Consider the following 21,818-nt stretch of genomic DNA (forward strand, 5'->3'; position numbering starts at 1 on the left):
CCTCTAGTCTTACACTGTTAAGTTAGGAATGGCTAGCGCAGATAGCCCTCATGTAGCTTTGCGCGAAATTAGAAAAACATAACAAATGTCTAACTACTCTTAGGTCGCAGAACCAATTTCAGCCACACCTTGTGGGATGATAATTTGAGACAAAGGGCATGTTAGTGGAAGGTTCGCGAATTCATTAACCCCCCATTATTGCTGTTATTGAGTATCTATTATCTTTGATGCAAGTTACGTTAACTACATTCATAGGTAGCGCCACGTCCTTACACCGAACAAAATTATTAAAATTTCTGTATCCCAACATACACACGGTGTGGGAGGCCACAAACGTCTTTTTTATATTTATCCTTATGTTCTCAGTGGCGCAGTGGCAAGTTTGCGGTTGCACAATGGTAGAAACCATGTTTCGACACCAGTGGTGGGCAAAATACAGATGACCCATTTTGTAGCTTTGTACTTAATTTCAAACAAACTCAAAATTTACTTTCATACACCTCAGAAAGTTCACTAGCACTTTCTACAGAGGAATGCAATGAAACAAATGGCCACCACTACTGCAATAATACATAAACTCAGATAAAGTTTTTTTTTTTTCTCCAAGAGGCACAATAAAGCTGATTTGAAGAGCCGTTTCTTGAATTATATCCATTTCCTGCTTTGACTCTTTACCTTTTTATTGCAGCTTATAAGATATTTTACGGCCAATGACCGTCAATTAATTAATAACGTGAAATACTGTAGATGTACTTCAAGAGCTGTTTTTCACAACAGTACCATAGGTGCTATTTAAATCGAAATACTTGATTAAAATGCTAAGTAATTATTTAGAGTTGTAAATAAAGTATCAAAGAACCCTAAAATTTGTTTGGGAAAACTTTCTTCCTTAGCAGGATTACACTTAATATTTTCTATGTTCTCGATAACCAAAAAGGATTAATTAACAAATTCATTAGAATATTATGATAAATTACGAGATATTATAAACCTGAAATGAATCTCAGTTTATAAGGCACTTACAATATCTACTTTAAATTGCACACATGTCCAAAATTAAAAAGGAAAGTACTCTGAAAAGAGAGAACCGCCTGTGAAACGTGTAAAAAATAAGTTTCAAAAATGTAAACTCATTTAGTAACTCCAGAAACTAGCATCAAATATTCCTATTGAATAATAATCCAGGGTCGAGTTTCTGGAGAATCCTCTTTGGAAGTAATTACTGACTTCTCAAGAGCAATAACACAAAAATGGTTAGTGGAAATCCCTATTCAATAACATTCAAGAAACTGATTAATGGAAATTTCTCGCCATCAACAACAATACAAAAAAATAGATTGTTGGAAAGTCTTCGCTAAAGTTTCTAAAAGTTCCTGTTTAGTAACAAACAGAAACCAGTTACTGAAAGTTTCTCTTTAATAATTATACAGAAACGTTAATTTTTAATACTAAAAGTCATGTGGAAATATTATATGAATTGCTATGTCAACTCCACGTTCTTGTTTGCATTATTTTCGACATTACCATCCCTACGTCATTTTACACTTACAAAACGATTTTATTACTTGTTTTCTTATTTGTCCCCCTGAGAATCTAATTAATGTGTTCTATGAATGTATGTTAAAATTTGATATTATTGTATTGATTTTTGTTTTACTCTTTCACTTCATACATAATGTAGAGGTTGGTTCCCTAAAGACACCGTTTGTATAGTGTAACAAAGTATTTAGTATTCTATATGTTACAATATTCTAATATTAATCTATCATTGGTTGGTAATTCCCGGTTTGGTATTTTAGCCATGGTTTCTGGTCTCGTTTTTGGACTTGTCTGGTAAAGAAAAAAAATGAAAGTGAGTGAAAATAATCTTTTAAAGTAAAACTCTCTGTCCTCGTTCAACGTTTCGTGTGTATTGAGTTTATGTAGCTTATTTTGAGTTCTTTGTCCGTCCTTACATATAGAGTCTGCCAGTTATATGATAAAAGAAAGTTTACCAAAACTACATTGAAGTAATGACCCTGAAGGATTATTTACATTAAAATTTTATTTTAACTTACAATTTATTTATTTAATTAGTTACTAGTCCAAATTTTAATTTTCGTTTTTGCTGTTGTATTTCAACTTTCCTACTATTATCAAACACGGTACTCCTTAGTATCTAAGAATGGCTATGTAAAAAAAATGGCCGACGTATAAAATGTATTACTCATTATAGTCTCCAAACTCTCTTACAACAATATAAGAGACTTTTATTAACTTAAAATCTAACTTAGGTTTTCGATGTTTTCCAAAGCTATTAAGTCCTCAAGTTTAGCCACAAAAAAAAAGAAAGAAACAGAAAACCAGCAGGTAATTATTCTGATTCTGACGTCACAAATGTTAGCTCTCCAATGACTGAAGTTGTTGCATTTTAACTTGGGGAGCGTAGAAGTAGTATAGTTTCTCACTATCTAAAAAACACGTGATATCCATCAAGACAATTTATTAGGCCAAGCTAAAACTGCTGTCTTTATAGCAACTGCCGTTCATTAAAAGAGAATTAACATGTCAAGAAAAAAAAATGATGTATGGATGCCAGTATTAAAAAATTAGAGAAACTAGGTAGAGATGAATATATAAAACCATGCAAAAATATCTAAATAAATAACCTCTGAGTCAGCGTTACAAGCTTATGAGAATAATCCATGGTAATACTATACCTTATTCAATTTAAATACTTTTATTTAGACCTGAATTCGTGCAACAGAAAGGAATTTAACACTTAGTTGTAGATAAAGGTTTTTCTTGAAAAAATTTGGCTACTTATATAGTGATGTTTGTAGGATTTTGTGCATTCACCCTTACTTTTTCTAAACGTTTTTATTATTTGTATAATGTGAATGGCTAAAAGCTTTACTGACAGTTGATTTCATTGCATCGTTAAACTGTCAACAACTGTTATATTTGCATTGTATTCGATAGTTACACAACTACAATCACTGTAAGTTGTGAGGTTGTAGAGCAAGTTATAGGTAGTTTAATTAGTATTCATATTTAATACAAATCTAAGACTTGGAGGTTATCCCCTAACAGCGAACGTGTAAAATCCACTGGGGATCCAGCTGGTTATTTGAAGCTTTAAAGTGAAGACTTTCATACATTTTGTGAATTTTTATATTAGTGTAGTGTTAAAAGGTTCGTAAAATAAGCTGTAATATTTAACTCGTGTAAATAAATAGATTTCATAAAAAGTTTTAGTTACATGTTATAGAACACCACTAACCGGCAGTAACAAACATTGTTACGTTTTATTGTAATCAACTTAATACGAACCTTCATTTCAACCTGTCCTCGAAGTTCAAGACTGAATGTTCCAAATGTGTCCAGCACTTCCTTTGTTGTGGGACTCACGTGTATTTTAAGTGCTGGATAGAAAATTAAATTGGACGTTAGTATAAGTAGTAGCCAAATATGGCGCTGTTTAAAGTTAGTCTAAATGATAAAACCTGCTAGAATATGTCGTTATTTTAGTTAGTATAAATGATGAAACCTGCCAGAATATGTCGTTATTTTAGTTAGTGTAAGTAATAAAACGTATCAGTTTGTTTGTTTGTTTTTGAAATTCGCACAAAACTACTCGAGGGCTATCTGTTCTAGCCGTCCCTAATTTAGCAGTGTAAGACTAGAGGGAAGGCAGCTAGTCATCACCACCCACTGCCAACTCTTGGGCTACTCTTTTTACCAACGAATAGTGGGATTGACCGTTACATTATAACACCCCCACGGCTCAAAGGGCGAACATGTTTGGCGCGACGGGGATGCGAACCCGCGACCCTCAGATTACGAGTCGCATGCCTTAACACCATTGGCCATTCCGGGCCAAACGTACCAGAATATGTCGTTGTTTTTGTTGGTATGAATGATAAAACCTGCCAGAATATGTCGTTATTTTAGTTAGTATAAATGATAAAACGTACTAGAATATGGCGTTATTTTCGTTAGTATAAGTGATAAAACCTCCCAGAATATTGCTTTATTTTAGTCACTGTTTGATAAAACCTGCGAGAATGTTGCTTGTTTTAATTAGTGTAAGTATTTAAACCTGTTAGAATATGACGTTTTAGTCAATATAAATGATTAAAAGTGTTAGAACATGTTATTTTAGTTAATAAACGTGACAGAACATTTTAGAATACGATATTATTGTAAGTTGGTATAATACAAAAGCAAACTACAGCACATGCTCATCTATAGTTTATATACTACGTCCGTCAATAATTATCAGTATCAAAGTCATTGTATGGCAATGTATTTAGTACTTTCTTACTTTATATTTGTGGCACACAATTCAATGAAATATTACATATGGAAATCAAACGCAATTTACTTGTAGTTTGTAGTGTTAACCCAGTCAATGTTTCGTAAATTGTTTTAAATCAGAAACGTTCATCCATCTTATACAAATGATCAAAAACAGAATACAAAATCGGTAAAATGAACAAAAATCAAATCTTGGAACTGGCTTTCAGTTGCAAGTTGCTGTTACTGCTAAACCAGGTTGGTTTTTGTGTGTTTTTTTTAACTTATATATTCCAAACAACACTATTCTCTAAAACAAAATTTTCTTTGTGCTGTGCCGACTAAAAACCATGAATTTTACTCTTGTTAGTACTATGAATAAAGTTCATATTTTACAGACTGGCAAAATAGCTTATTCAAAATACAACCTGCTCACAGAAAACAAATAAACAGCACTTACGTAGTCCAGTTGATTCCATGCGGGATGCTGTGTTGACAGTGTCTCCGAATAGGCAGTACCTTGGCATCTTTAAGCCTACAACTCCAGCAACACACGATCCTAAACATATACAGTTATATTTAAAAACGCTGATATAAAAACCATTTCTAATAAAACAATAAGATAATATTTTACATATATCTGTAATCAGTTATGTCATAGAAGCTACGGAAGAGTTCTCATGAAATGTACTTTGGAAAAATGTTCCGAATAAAAAAGAAATGTTATTGAAAACATATATATTCAGGAATGGCTCATATTTATTCATATATCTGGGTAATCTTTTAAGTCCTTACAGATATTAAGTCAGTAGTTATTCAAAAATAGTTTTGTTTGTTTGTTGTTTTTTCAATTTCTCACAAATATATATTCAAAAGCTATTTGCATTGTTCTCTCTAATTTAACAATGATAGACTAGTAGGAAGGCAGGAAGTCAACACCACTAACCACAAACATTTCGACTACTCTTTTATCAGTAAATAATGCGACTACACGAGAGCTATCTGGTCTAACAGTCCCTAATTTAGCAGTGAAATACTAAGGAAAGGCAGCTAGCTATTACCACCCACAGCCAACTCTTGGGCTACTCATTTACTAATGAATAGTGAGATTGATCGTACATTATAATTCCCTCACAGCTGAAAGGGCAATCACATTTGGTGTGGCGGGGATTTGAACCTGCGACCCTCAGATTGCGAGTCAGAAGAACCTTTACTAAAATGAAACTGTACTGGAGAATTCTTGCATCACCACAATACTGATAACTAAACCTCTTCGAAATATGTTACAAAACGTACGTAGCTAAACCAATGTTATACTTTCGTTCAAAATGAAATACTGCTGAAATTTTTGCTTTTCTTAGATAACAAAATATGGACTATTGTACCTAAATAAATTACAGTATCATTTACAATATGCTATAGTATCAGCTGTTTAAAGAAACTTATCATACATTATTAACAGCTCGTGCACGCATGGATACGTCTGATTTAAAGCGTGACTAGTGACTGGCATATCTGACTAGAATCCGATGATCTCGGGTTTGAAACGCGATGCTACCAAATACGTTTCGCACTTCAAATTATAGGTATGTTAGAATAGTTACAGTCAATTCCTCTATTCGTTCAAATGAATCTTCTTCAGGTAGTGAGTTCTTCCAGGTGGTTGTCTACCATCTGGTTACCAGTCTAAAATGAGTGAGAGTACGTCTGACCTATAAAGACCTGTGACCTATCTGTCAGACCATTGTAAACAAGTTTTAAACATTGTACAAAAGTATCTGCATTGACTGACAAGAAAGATGAATCTTTTCCCATTTCTCTGATTCATTAAAATACATTGTTTTGTCTGTACATAACAAGTATCAGTCTTGAATAACTAGCTACTTGGGGTGACACTACCAAAGAGCAGATAAATGATTCATAATAAATACAAAAATTCGCAGAAGACTAGCACCGGTAATTACTAAAAACAGAAACTGAAAAATTTAAACCACTCCAACGTCTCTGAGTGTTCACTAAATATACGTATACATTTTTTAAATTAAAATAATTTATATAATATCATACTGCCATCTACAGGTTATGCACGGATGAAAAATAAAGTAACTTAACCAGAATGAATTCCTATTCGAAGTTTCAGTTGTTCCTGTGGCCGATGACGAATACTAAAAGACATCACAGCATTTAAAAGTGCCAGCGACATCCTTGCAATTTCTCTAGCATGGATGTTACCGTTTCGCTCAGGAAGGCCTGACACTACCATGTATGCATCGCCGATCGTTTCCACCTGGAATATAAGGAAGTGCTCATGATGAAATATTTATCTGGTAATACAATTTACCAAAAGAGGTACAAAAACAATGTGTATTTCATGAACAAACCTGAAAAATAGTTCCAACTACCCTAAATGTAACTTCTGTGGAGATAACACAGGCCTGTGATGGTTTCATTGTCTTAAAGTTTTACATGTTCTACGGTATTTCCTGTAAATCCGAAAATGATATCAACTTTTCTCTGTCTCGTACAGATTTATCACAAAACATCATATGTTTTTTTTACATAACTGAATCATTCCCATTGAACTCGGATAACATTTTCTTATGCTTAAAATGCTGACAACAACTGGCTATAAATTTGTCTAGACCAATCGTGGCTACGTGAGAGTCTTATCGATCGTTCTAAAACCCATGAGAAACACACCACTAATATATAAATGGATAACAGACTGCATGACGTGTTATTTCTGTATACTACTTGTTTGTGCATGCACTTTGACATTATTTTTTCTTTTCAATATTACTTATTCATCACTATGGTAACAAGGGGTTGTGCAAATTATCCAAACATATTTTGTTATATTTGTAGTAAATTTGTTGTAAAGAAACAAAGGCAAAACGTTACAGAATTCGTCAAAAAACGTATTACGTGTATTTTGGAATAAAACTTGGGGACCAAGATAAATCATGGGCTCTGCACAAAGTTTGCACCATTTGCACCGTAAACTGAAGGTAAGAAAAAGTATTTGCCTTTTGGAATTCCAATGGTCTGGTAGGAGCCTAGAACCAACAGAGATGACTGCTATTATTGCTCATGTAAAGTTCAAGGCTACAACACTCAAAATAAGAAGGAACATTCTTATTTGAACCTTCAATCTGCTGTAAGACCTGTTTCTCATGGACCTGATGTACCTGGAGACTCTCGATACAGTTTCATCTGCTTCAGAATCTGATATCAATAGAAATAGTGATAGGAATAGTTTTCAGTCTGAAACATTTGGTGAACTATTACTTTTCACCCAAGGTGAACTTAATGATTTAGTGAGAAATTTGGACTTTTCAAATGATTCTTCATTCAGAGATTTTGGGGTCCAAACTTAATTTCTTCAAAAATGTCAATTTACTTTTCGCTAAAAGGTTCCCTAGTCTACTGCAACAATACTTCTGAATTAATACCAATGCTAGGTGTTTCAGTCTCTGAACCAAGTGAGGGTGGCCCGGCATGGCTAAGCGTGTTAAGGCGTGCGACTCGTAATCTGAGGGTCGCGGGTTCGCATCCCCGTCGCACCACATGCTCGCCCTTTCAGCCGTGGGGGTGTTATAATTTGACGGTCAATCCCACTATTCATTGGTAAAAGAGTAGCCCAAGAGTTGGCGATGGGTGGTGATGACTAGCTGCCTTCCCTCTAGTCTTACACTGCTAAATTAGGGACGGCTAGCACAGATAACCCTCGAGTAGCTTTGTGCGAAATTAAAAAAATATATATAACACACAAACGAACCAAGTGAATGGCGATTGTTCATTGATTCCTCCAAAAGAAGTATAAAAGGTGTAATAATTCACAATGGTAACAAATGTGCATCTATTTCTATTGTTCATTCGGTTCACTTAAAGGAAAGGCACGAAAATAAGAAATTACTCTTAATAAAGTAAAAATAAAAAGAACATGGTTGGTTAATTTGTGGAGACTTAAAATTCCGTTATATATTGCTGTGTCAACAATCCAGTTATACAAAAGTTCCTATGGGGCAGCAGATCATAAAATCAGCACTGGATAAAGAAGCATTAGCCACACAGAGTCGACTTGATACCTGGATCTAAAAAATATAAAACTGAGCTTGATGAAGCAGTTTGTAAAGGTCTTTTACAAAGGTGGCAAGTGTTTCAAGAATGTATATGGTCAGTTTCCAACTCTTTGAGAAGCGAAACTTAAAGAAGAGATTTTCTTGAAATTAGGAAATTGACTTCAGATGAACAGTTCGAAAGGAGAACGCGAAAGGTTTTGTTTAAAAGCGTTGATTGCCTTTAAAGATATTATTGATAAATTTTTGGGAAACAACAATGGTCCAAATAACGAAAATGTTCTCAATAACATGCTCAATAAATTCAAAGAGCTGGGTTCTAATATGAACTTCAAAGTTCATTTCTTACACCCATATATTGGCTATTTCACTAAAAATCTCGATGCCATCAGCGAAGAACAAGGGAAAAGATTTAATCAAGATATCAGGGAAATGGACAGGAGGTATCAGGGAAGGTAGAACACCAGCATGATTACTGCTGGTCTTTGAAACTAGATGTTCAGACGCAATACATAACAAAAGACCACATCACGTAGGTTTGAGACTAAAAGATGTAGATTTTAGACATAAAAAGTTGGCAAAATATGTTACAGTAAATTGCAGTTAAGTTTATTTTAAATACTAATTCCTGTACATGTTTAAATAAGCTAATGTTTTCTTAATTTCTCTACCACAAAATACTAAAACTTAATATTCGTTTGACACTTTACAGACCTTCAGCGGATTCTATGGTTTTGGAAAACTTGAAAAGGTAAAAAACGGTGTTCATGTCTTGCATGGTATACGTCTGGGTAAGTGATACTTAGTGTTTAACATTCTTACCTTATACACGTGAAAGTTTTCGATAATGGAATCAAAACATGTGTACAAATCGTTTAAAAAATCGACGACCTGCGGAAGAAAAATAAACTTTTGTAGTTAGTCCACAAAAACAAACCAGCTTCTTTGATAAGATTTTCATTAAAGTTTTTAATTGTTATGTGAACATCAAAATGAAAATAATTAAATATATTATAGAATAACTACAATAAAATATGAGTAGATGCTAAGTTTTTAAAATCTTTTTCCTATCTTAATATTTCCTGTCAGCCGTTTCAGTAAATAACTGTAACACTTAACGGTTTAAACACTTCCACAGTCACGTACATAAAAGGTAAAGCATGGCTTTATCCACTCAGCCTAAGGCTTTTAAAGTCATTTATAAATATACACTTTTTATTTGAATTTTATCCGTAAAATGAGTGCACATCTAAATGTTCACGCTTCAAAAAGATATCAAAGACATAGTTGTAATTTCTTTATTCATTAAGCCACTTTACTGATAAAGTACTATAATTCTCTACTATGAAACAAACATGGTCTCTACCTGTTTTTCATTATATTTCAGTGTTAACGCCTTAGCATATCTTCTTTTTAAATGACATCTAGATCAACTGGTTTTTGGTTGTGTTTCGAGTTTCGCGCAAAGCTACACGAGGGCTATCTGTGCTAGCCGTCTCTAATTTAGCAGTGTAAGACTAGAGGGAAGACAGCTAGTCATCACCACTCGCAGCCCAAGAAAGAGGACAAAACAAACACCCTGCAAATTTTGTTATAGACTTTTGGCTTTGAATTTAAAGACACAAGTACTTAATCAAATAAATAAAACAACAAAACAAGGTATACAATTAACATCTAATGAATTCATTAGGAATATAGTAACAAAAAGATAGAAATAATAGCATTATCTGTTTTTTGTTTTTTTTACTTCATTAAGCTAGTGTAACGAACCACACGAATCACTAAGATGGAAATGGTTTGCACAACATTTGAATTTCATTTGTTACATACGGCACTTTTACTTTATCCCACTTTAATCTGGTCGACACTAAACTCTCAAAAATGTCACATCTTATTAACTGTTCACAATCTGTATTCAGGTATTGCCTAATTCATCAGAAATGTCATCGATGAATGTCTCAGCACCCTGAACATCTTCAGATACGGAAATTGGTTTTTGAGTTCATGTTTATTGTGTTGTTTGTGCACAGCATCCATTCCTATTGTGCCTTCACGACATAAACAATATCAGTCTTGTATCATAGAGAGTATATCTTTCTTGAAACTTGATAAGAATAAATATTTGCACCATCCTTTTTGCCACTGATCTACATCTCAAAAAATCCATTTTCAGGAAGATGTTATTACAGTATATTTTAAATAATATACATCCAATTTCAGTAACTACAACTATTAATCAGACAGATGTTACACATTCCTTGCTCTTTTTCATAATAACACTTTAGAGTCTGTGACTCGTTATAGTGTGTTGGATTGTTTCAACACTTTTAAGACGTGTTGTGGAGAATCGTGGTAATTCTCACTTAATCCAAAAGTTGATAAATACCTGGTAAAGTAGTTTTCTATATTTCATACAATCATTTATTGTTTTTATTACTAAATCGACTTTTGTGACAACCCCAGAAAAACCGCATTCTTCTGTAGAGCGCTGGATTTACCCTGTTCTGTTGGATGAAAAACACCTCAGTTTGTAAATCTAGTTCATAAAGAAGATCCAATGTAAATTTTCTAACACTCCCTCTCAGCTATGTCACGTGGTTGTATTCTGATGTGATGTGTTTCCAACATCTATTTGTAACACGTGAAAAGTAATTGCTGCGTTATCATTTCGCCCAACAGTAAAATATGGACAAAGGACGGACTATATGTACCCAATAGTGAATAAAAACCATCACTGATTTGACAAGTAACTAGTATTTGGGCATACCAGAATTTAGCCCCTAAATGATGCATACTTGGCACTTTTTGTATATACACTGAATGTTGAATAAGTTATATTAATTTTTTTTTAATATGGAAAAAAGTCGCTTGACAACCACAGCTGATATAAAGTATATATAAAACATAATACATCAGAACTACATTTTGACACTATTTGGAGATAATGGTTAGTGTCATGTAACTAAAAATTAATCGCGTTTGGGAATGAGATTTTCAATACAAAATATTCACACACTCAGATCATAACGATGTCTTTTGACTGAGTATTTATAATTTATAAGGCGATATCCTTCGCTTGTACCAATGATATCGAAAATTATGAAATACAAATAAACTTGTCGTATCTTCAACGCAAATGATTCCTAGAAATAGAAATTCTAAGTGATATCAAGATTACACATTAAGTTTAATGCTAGTATGACCTTACAGTATATGACAAATAATATCGTATCGTACCTGTTTAACCAGTGATGTGAATATAGTAAGGAAGAGATATTTAACTACTTGATTCCTTTCGACACAGGCTCGGCATGGTCAGGTGGTTAAGGCGATCGACTCGTAATCTGAGGGTCGCGGGTTTGAATCCCCGTCATATCAAACATGCTTCCGCTTTCAGCCGTGAGGGCGTTATAATATTCCAGTAAATCTAATTATGCGTTGCTAAAAGAGTAGCCCAAGACTTGACAGTGGGTGGTGATGACTAGCTGCCTTTCTTCTAGTCTTACACTGCTAAGTTAGAGACGGCCAGCGCATACAGACCTCGTGTAGCTTTGCGCGAAATTAAAAACCAAAAAAACAACAAATTATATATTTAAAAACGGCTGGTATGAATAGAGAAAGCACTATTAGAGGAGGAGCGAAGAAGAAGAACGTTGTTCGCTCCTCTACATAGTGCTTTCTCTACCAGTACCAGCCTTTTTTAAATATATAATTTTCTCTACATGTCATACTATTATGCTAATAATAATTTTAAATTCCCAAAGTTTAAAATATTTCTTTCACACATAAGCTCTCCCGTAAAACGCCAAAAAACTAACAATCGATTTAAAATTATACATCAAAATAAAATTCCTTAAAGTCACGGTCCAGCATGGCCAGGTGGGTTAAGGCGTTCGACTCGTAATCTGAGGGTCGGAGGTTCGAATCCCGGTCGCACCAAACATGCTCGCCCTTTCTGCCGTGGGGGCGTTATAATGTTATGATCAATCCCACTATTCGTTGGTAAAAGAGTAGCCAAGAGTCGTCGGTGGGTGGTGATGACTAGTTGCCTTCCCTATATTCTTACAGTGTTAAATTAGGGACGGCTAGCGCAGATAGTCCTCGAGTAGCTTTGCGCAAAATACAAATACCTTAAATTCGTTATAGGTAATTGCAACGAGTGTCCTAATATTACAGATATTTATTACTTAAATTTTAAGTTTCCATTTTCGTTTTCACTTGGTACATATTTTTAAAATAACGTAATTTTACCTAACATAAAATTCTAAATTGTTTCTATATGTTAATACAACATACGCACGTATTTCTTCAAGTAGTTATTTATTGTTTGTAAATTGTGACCAGGTTTTACTGATGTCAATATCTTAAGCCCCGAAACATATTTGATTCACTTACTCGATAATCCATTTAATACACCTTACTTTTATGTATCAACATCCAGATAATACTTTTATTTCATATATATACTTTTAAGCAAACTTAATGGATTATTAATTATTTTAATCGTAAGTTTCTTGTGATGAAAAAATCATATTTTATTTAAAAGTTACATTACCAAGAACTTTTTTTTTAATTTTGTGATTAAAATATAATTATCCACTGAAAAATCTCTAAGTACATTTAGAGAAGCTTATCATATCGTCAATCTAAAAATATTGACACACGCTTAACCTTAACAATTCTCCAGAATAATTTATTTAGTATTTACTTAATTTGTCTTATTATTATAAAAAATGATACTGTATTTTAAAACCAGTTCGTACATGTTTTGTGTCAACGAGTGTTACCCTGTTAAAAAAACGCACTGACCTGCTAACCATAAAAAGTTAGCTTTGTTTTGGAATTTCGCACAAAGCTACTCGAGGGCTATCTGTGCTAGTCGTCCCTAATTTAGCAGTGTAAGACTAGAGGGAAGGCAGCTAGTCATCACCACCCACCGCCAACTCTTGGGCTACTCTTTTACCAACGAATAGTGGGATTGACCGTCACATTATACACCCCCACGGCTGGGAGGGCGAGCATGTTTAGCACGACGGGGGCGCGAACCCGCGACCCTCGGATTACGAGTCGCACGCCTTACGCGCTAGGCCATGCCGGGCCAAAAAGTTAGCAACGTCACTGGACGCATATATATTTAAATACATACCTAAAACACATTAAGTTACGTGCCACATGCATATAACGCAACCAATATCATAACACCCCCCACCAAAGTTTCAAGTCGTCACAACACAGTTGGTAAAAATAGTGCTGCTTTATTAGTACAGAAGTTGGTATAAGTCAAAATATTAAAATAATTTAGTAGCTAGTGGTAACTGGTAGCAGCTACTATAAAATAGCAGTATCAAAGTTGGGTGGTCATTAGAATTATCCCTAATTATTAATTTTTATAATTATGACGAGCTTGACAGCAAAAACATCTTTAATGAATATTATTGAGTGTGAATTACAGCCATTTCCTAAGGATATGCGTTCACTGAAGAGCAAACTTTTCCAACATCACAGGTGTTACTTGCGCAGATGGCGCCACATTATACGCTGTAAAGTTTCTTTGAATTTGATATAGAAATAGTTGTGAGAAACTTTTTAAGCCTTAACAAGTGAAGGATACTCATGCATTGATTAAAGTGAAAGTTGTTTAGTATGACATTAAAAAATTCGAATGCCATTAGCTGGTCTCCTTCGCACTAGATCGGACAGCATTGAGCATATTTATAATATTTCGAATTTCCGTTCATAAGTAGCCTATAATATAATTCTCTACAAGTTCCCTCTCTAATGACTCAGACACAAATTTATCGGTTTACAATGCTGACACTTGAAGTTCAATTCCTGAATTGAGCACATTATAAATAATCACTTGTGCAGCTTGCATGAACTTCGGAACAACTAAACTACTTTTCATGTCAGTCTTTATTCACTAATTCATTTTGCAGGACACGTATACTTTTATTTTCTTTCGCCTTCCTTATTTCTGAATATTTTATATTAATGCATAGACTAGAAAAAACTGATTCTGTTTTATTTATTATATGTGTATTCACGAAGCATAGTTTTACTCCACTATTAAGTACTTTAGCCTAAATAAAGGAGATCGTTTAAAAAGTATGCGTATTTTTCAGATGCTCAATGTTTAGGTTTTCAGAACTGATAACGCAGAGTTCGTGCATAACGCAAACTATATTATAATCTTATAATACTGGAAAATTAAAACAAACAAAACGCTACCTGAAGCGGTGTGCTCTCCGCTGACAAAGCAGTGAAGCCAACAATATCACTGAAATATATTGTTACACTGTCAAAGGCCTCAGCCGTGACGGATTCTCCAAGAATCAACTGGCTGGCGACCGACCTACCAAAATAATAATTTTATTAAAGCAAATTCATAGCCTGTCTCCACATTAACAACGGTAATAATTTCGTCGATTTTAATTTCTGCAATTATTAGGAAATTAAATATTTTAATAAAGTAACGACTTATTTTATGCTATTTAATACATCAAAATTTTATGTGACTCATGGTTTGTACAGGGTGTTCGGAAAGTCACTGTTCAGTTTTGTAATCATATGTTATTAAATTTCAGATTTTGATCCCAATATGGTTTTAACTGAAGAACGTGTATGGTAAAAGAATGGGGATTCAGGCCTGTATTGATGCCAACGGGGGTCACTTTCAACATTGTTTATAATTGTCATTCATATTTATCTCCTGTATTCTATATTGAAGCATGTCTGTTAATAAATATATAAGTGCACAGTGACTTTTCAAACACCCTGTATATCTAAAGTTTGTACATCAGAGCTTGTATGTACACTGATTCCTACAAAATACCATCACATCAATGCCGTTCCCAGACTAATACGTTATTTATTTATATTAAAATAGGCTAAAATATTTCTTCTTAGTTTTACAACAACGAAGAGGATATTTGAACGTAGTAGACATAAGAGTTATATATTTAAATATTTATAATGATACCAGTGCTTGTAGAAAACGAATTTTCACTGATACCAGAATTTGTATTACGCAATACGTCCGACTCTCTTCTGGCCAAGCGCGTAAGGCGTGCGACTCGCAATCTGAGGGTCGCGGGTTCGCATCCCCGTCGCGCCAAACATGCTCGCCTTTTAGTCGTGGGGGCGTTATAATGTGACGGTCAATCCCACTATTCGTTGGTAAAAGAGTAGCCCAAGAGTTGGCGGTGGGTGGTGATGACTAGCTGCCTTCCCTCTAGTCTTACACTGCTAAATTAGGGACGGCTAGCACAGATAGCCTTCGAGTAGCTTTGTGCGAAATTCCAAAACAAACAAACAAACCGACTCTCTTCACTATATAATACAGAGAGTCACTCGGAAGAACGGGTTTCACAACAGTACTTTAACTTGTATAAAGTCATGCATAATTCAATAAATAAAAAGCCTATTCTTATCAGAGGGAACTCTGTTTGACTAAATATTTAACACATAATATTTGCAAGCATCAAAGATGCAGAAATATTTGTAATAAATGAGAGAAGTAGTGCTACTTTATTATGACAGCAGCTGGAGTGAGTAAAAATATCAAAATAGTGTAGTAGTTAGTGGTAACTAGTATAATATGGCAATATTAAAGGTAGGTAAGCATTGGAATGATAACTAATTTTTAATTTGATTGTAATTGGCCTAAAATGGTCATATCAAAGTTGGGTAATAGCTAGAATAAGTAGTAATCCTAAATTTGCTAGCAGGTTATATAAAGCAGAAATACTAATTCTATATAACAGCTAGTATAATTAGTAACTCATAACTAGCTAGCAGCTCTTACAAAACGGAAATATTAATGACGTATAACAGCTAGTATAAATGGTATCTGTTAACTAACTAGAAGCTGGTACAAAATGTAAATATCAATACCTAACAGTTAGTATAAGTGGTAACTCTTAATTGTGTGGTAGGGCTCTGAATTTAGGAGCTGACAAGTCAGGTTCTTTAAAATACACAAAATATTTCCCGCACCGTCAGTTACTTAGCATGGGTGGTGGGTGCTCTGATCAATAGTTCAAAATTAGAGACAGTGATTGATAACTCTAGTATTTTTACCATAAATATAAATAAATGATTGGTAGTAAACTGTATACAAAGTGGTGATATTAAAGTTAAGAAACACTAGAGCAAGTGGTAATTTTAAATTTGTTAGTAATTGATAAAAACAATAATAGGAAGCTAGATAACAGCTGGTAAAGTTAGTAAGGTGGTAATTGTGTGAAAGATAACACTTGACTTATAAGCATATGATGTAATTTTGTGATGCCACTTAGATACCAGCTGAAATAAGTTTTATATCTCAAATAACAGCCACAATATGTTGTAACGTCTTACTTTGGAAGCAGCTGGTATAAAAGGTTTTCTGCTTTCTCTTTCTCTTCCAAATAATCAGCTGTTCTTTCCTCCACCAAGGATTCCAAGTTGTTAGCGTATTGTTCCATACGAGATAGTAAGTTGTCCAGAATATTACCGCTTTCATTAGTCCTAAGAAGAATTGCATATTTTAATAGACGTCGATTGTACTTAGCTCGTCTAGTATTATTTAATTTATCTGTTAATATCAGTTGAAATTAATCTAAAAGTATAACTCTCCCTAAAATACGACGGATTCTTTACAGTTCCACAAAAAGAAGAATGAAACAACCATACAAAGAATCGTCTGGAATGAAAGCAGCTTCAATTATCCTACATCGAAAGTCACGTGACGTTATTATTTTTGGTCAAATATACTTAATTTGACACATCATTCAATCTTTTGATTCTTATTTGTTGGATACAAAATAGAAGTTCGGGAAACGAGCTTGGCCTACTGGTTAGTTGACCGTGATTATGAATCAGATAATTCATGGTTCGCGACTTGCTGGTGCGAAAACGTGCTCCACACTTTGGAGTCATGAGTACCCTACAAAAGTAACGTTTAAATCCCACTGTTCAATCAGACACGTATTAGCAGTAAGTATTACTGACTGACTGCTTTTCATCTTATTCATTAGTTCAGAATTACGTAAGGTTATGCTCTTATGTAGCTTTGCCTGAAAGTTTGAAACAGAAATTCTCCAACCTGTTATACCGGGATTCATGCATATTGTAGCCTAAGCCATGACCAAAGAAACCAAATCAAGTATCTTTCACATCAGTAATAAAACAGCTACAACATAGGCAGACTTTCAGTTCCTGTTAAAATATTTAACAAGTTTTTCTCAGTCTGACTTACTTTAATAAAAACGAAACAATCAGTTACACTAAAAGTTTGGAAAATAAAACAGAAAATAAATGATAACTTAGTCTAACAGTTTGAAACCCAACAAAAGGATTCCTTAATAGTAAAGATACTGAATGATACATTTAAGTTTACTCAGTCAAATACTGACTCGAACCCAACATACAACAAGATACTGATCTTAACCCAACATACAACAAAATACTGTTGTAAATTATAAATCAACGTACAACAAAATACTTACTCTAGCCCAACATACAACAAAATACTGACCCTAACCCAACATACAACAAAATATTGATCTTAAACCAACATACAACAAAATACTGACCCTAACCCAGCATACAACAAAATACTGACCCTAAATCAACATACAACAAAATACTTACACTAGCCCAACATACAACTAACAATTATTTTTAAACTTTATAATGTTTTACATATAAATCAGTTACGAACACCAAATATTTACGATTTATAAAAAGTTAATAAAAGTCCAATAATTATATGCCTAAATATGTCTTCTTAGAACATTTTAAGCTTCAATAATTATACGGTCAAGTATGTCTTCTTAAAACATTTCAAGCTTTAATAATTATACGGCAAAGTATGTCTTCTTAGAACGTTTTAAGCTACAATAATTATACAGCCAAGTATGTCTTCTTAGAACGTTTTAAGCTACAATAATTATACGCCCAAGTATGTCTTCTTAGAACGCTTTTAGCTGCAACCTTGGTAAATACTTTAATAGGATTTTGAAACTTTATATTTTCAAAATAAGCACCCACGTTAAAACCACTTTACACCTTCTATAACATTTACATAGTTTAAGTAGTAATGTCGTTATGACTAGCTTTGATGTTGTTAACCTATTTCCTAAAACCCCTTGTCATAAGGCTATACAACTTACAGTAGAAATTATTTCACAAGGCGTCAAAAAGAAAATCAACATAAAATAGGAACACCTAAACGAACTGTTACAACTAGCCATATTTATTTGCTTTCAATTCATATATTCGTACTTCCTGGACTTGTTTTGGAAAATCCATTACCATCTACTTTGGACGCTCTTTTCTTACATCACATGGAAAAACAAGACATAGCCACTTTCATGTATTTTAGCTTAAATATATTTATGACGTTTTAAGCGACTTAACTTATTAAGATGAACAAATAAAGTTCCAACACACAAACGACCTACATAAAGGCATACAATTCACAGTATAAAATGAAAAAAAAACAATATACTTTTTTAAAACGTTAACAACACACGAACTCCGAAGGCTTCACTACTAAAATTCGTATAAAAAACGCATATAGCAAAAATAAGATCAACTTATTTCCAAATCATGTAATCCAACAGAAATTAGGCACTCTAACGAACTTCTTGTGCCACTGTGGAGTCGTAAGAAAAGAGGAAAAATTGAACAATGAAATATGTATGTGTACAATATACCAGGAACTTGGAGTTTGTTATAAGATAAACTTTGTGCGATTTATTTAATTTTGCACAAAGCTACTCGAGGGTTATCTGCTCTAGCTCTCTCTCATATAGAAGTGATAGGCAAGAGAAGAAGTACCCAAACAACAGCACACACCGCCAATTGTTTGAGTAGTACTTTTTTACTAACTGAAAGTCAGATTGTCCGCCACTTTATTACACATCAACAGCTGGAAGAGCGAGCATGTTCGGTGAGGGAAATCGAAGTTGAGCTCCCTAACCACCAAACTATGTTAAACACCATACGATAACGTGCGAAGATTAATATATCATTATCTTACACATCTTTGCTTTCTTTCGCTTTTTTTTTCAGATATTGATATCCATTATGCATACAATAAATATACTAAGTTTATTGTAACATACATTCTACTAAAGTACAGAAAAAATAACTTTAGAATATAACTATAGAGAGATACTAACTTTACACTTAACATAACAAACATTTGGTATAAAACATTTGGAAGAACAATCTTAGGGCTGCGGGCTCCAGTCCCATTCCTGAATATGCTTGCCCTTTCAATCGGGGTGGCGTTATTATAGGATAGTTCATCCACTAGTCCTTAGTAAAGAGTAATCCAAAAGTTGCCACTTTTTGCTTCAAAATTAGCGATGGCTAGCGCAGATAGTCTTCCAATAGCTTTGCGCGGAGCTGAAAATAAAACGCATTACTTTTAATATGCTATTCTTTCTTCAGAATAACCAAGCGATTACGCGTAATAATGTGGATTGATATTTTTTACATCTGTAGGTGAATTAACTTCAAAATTTAATTGATAATTACAAATCTCTAGATAGTTTTGTTTGTTTGTTTGAGCTTAAGCAGAAAGCAACTCAGTGAGCTGTCTATCTCCACCACGGTTATCGAAACCCGCTTTCAAGCGTTGTAAGTCCGCATACATACCGCTGTGCCACAAGAGAGAATAATTTTTATTAAGTGTTCTACAAATAGTTTTCCTCTTTGATCTTACTAATGACAAACAACACATGATAAATAAACAAACCTATTTAATTTTCTAATGACTCCTTTCAGGCTCTGGAAGTCTGGTCGTTCTGAAGGGTCTTCTGCCCAGCACCTTTTCATCATCTGGACCAGTTCTTCATCATAAGATATATCTTGGATAACTGGACGAAACGGTGGATTGTGTCCACTTTTAACATTTTCAACAATTTCTGAAATTACAAGGATTAGCTAATAGCTACGTAGGTCTTTCCCATTGCATCATGAGGTTGATGACATTATTATGAAGAAAACAAAACGCAGTAGTTCTATAGAACATTTTCTTGAATTTTTTAACAGGTAAAGCTAGAGCCAAGGTACATCACTTTCATAAATGTGACAAAATATGTTTTTAATTTTTTTAATTACGTCTACATCAACAACGTCATTTTGTATTAGAAACATTTTAGTACCTTTAGGACTTAAATCAAGAGTGCCAAGATAGAAAGGCCCTTGTCTTACTACAATCTCATGCACAATGATTGCAAAACCATACACGTCTCCTTTTTGGGTTCCTCCCGGTTGCGAATTACCTTTGCGAAGAAGCTCTGGTGCTGTCCACAAGCTTTCTGTAATTGAAATACGTAACTTAAAAGCTATTACTTAAATTCTTGAAGTCTTTAGAAACTCATACAAAAATCTAGATTTGGGAAAGTTTGTTTCTGTTCAATGGAACTGAAAGCTTTGGCAAGAGTAAAAACAATCACTTCATGAAGGATAAGAACACTGAATCTCTTAGAATAGCTTCCTGATGTGGTGAAACATACTCGTTTACTCGAAAGTATTTCAAAGCGTAATAGCCTAGGACAAATCACAATTAGTTTAGAGAAGATTTAGACGTATAGCTGCAGAATCGATAAAATAACGCATTTAAATATTTTATAAATTCCTTTTCCCTTCTTTATATTCTACCATTTCATAGGTTTTAATTAATTCTATATTTTACAGTAACAAACATCACAGATAGAAATATTAAAATCTGAGAGAATTTCAGCTAAATAAATGTAAATTTCAGTTATGAGAAACATTCAATTTACAACCGTCACACCAAACATACTCGCCACTTCAGCCGTAGGAGCATTATAATGTAATGATCAATCCCACTATTCATTGGTAAAAGTTTAGTTTGTTTGTTTTTGAAATTCGCTTAAAGCTACATGAGAGCTATCTACGTTAGCTGTCCCTAATTTAGTTATGTAAGACTAGAGAGAAGGCAGCTAGTCATTATCACCCACTGCCAAGTTTTGGGCTACTCCTTTACCAACGAATAGTGGGGTTGACTGTAACTTTATAACACCCCCATTGCTGAAAGGGCGAGCACAGTTGGTGTGACAGGGATACGAATCTTCGACCGTCAGATTACGAATCAAGCGTCCTAATCACCTGGCCATGCTGGACCCCGTTGGTAAATGATGATCACTAGCTACTAGAGGGAAGCTCTAGTCTTACACTGTTAAATTAGGGACTGCTAGCGCACATAGACCTCCTGTAGCTTTGCGCGAAATTCAAAACTAATAAATCTATTTAGAAGATGTGTAACAGTAAGCGCACATGTTCATCTTGGATCAATTGTATATTGGATTATTTCGTTAAACAATACTTAATATGGTAAATATACGTAGTTCAAGTAAAAATAGTTGAATGCAAAATAATTTGTACATGATATGAACACTAAATAAAAATCATATGGTTTACTTATCACAAACTTCACACTTT

General features: G+C 33.9%; 1 protein-coding gene across 7 annotated transcripts in view; it reads right to left on the reverse strand.

The window, feature by feature from the left end:
• Positions 1-21,818, reverse strand: part of LOC143232730 (atrial natriuretic peptide receptor 1-like) — a 61,344-nt gene that overhangs the window by 4,862 nt on the left and 34,664 nt on the right. For 2 of the 7 annotated variants that reach the window (XM_076468485.1, XM_076468484.1), the window contains exons 14-21: positions 20,516-20,671; positions 20,107-20,275; positions 16,716-16,865; positions 14,586-14,709; positions 9,180-9,248; positions 6,391-6,565; positions 4,739-4,837; positions 3,313-3,404 (exon numbers count right to left, since the gene is read on the reverse strand). In XM_076468485.1, coding sequence (XP_076324600.1) covers positions 3,313-3,404; positions 4,739-4,837; positions 6,391-6,565; positions 9,180-9,248; positions 14,586-14,709; positions 16,716-16,865; positions 20,107-20,275; positions 20,516-20,671 — 1,034 coding nt within the window. Of the gene's footprint in view, positions 1-3,312; positions 3,405-4,738; positions 4,838-6,390; positions 6,566-9,179; positions 9,249-14,585; positions 14,710-16,715; positions 16,866-20,106; positions 20,276-20,515; positions 20,672-21,818 lie in introns of those variants that run through there. The other 5 variants (XM_076468486.1, XR_013017705.1, XM_076468487.1 and 2 more) reach the window with 5 other exon arrangements.

Source organism: Tachypleus tridentatus, chromosome 11 (genome assembly GCF_004210375.1).
Source record: "Tachypleus tridentatus isolate NWPU-2018 chromosome 11, ASM421037v1, whole genome shotgun sequence".
Classification (NCBI taxonomy): Eukaryota; Metazoa; Arthropoda; class Merostomata; order Xiphosura; family Limulidae; genus Tachypleus; species Tachypleus tridentatus.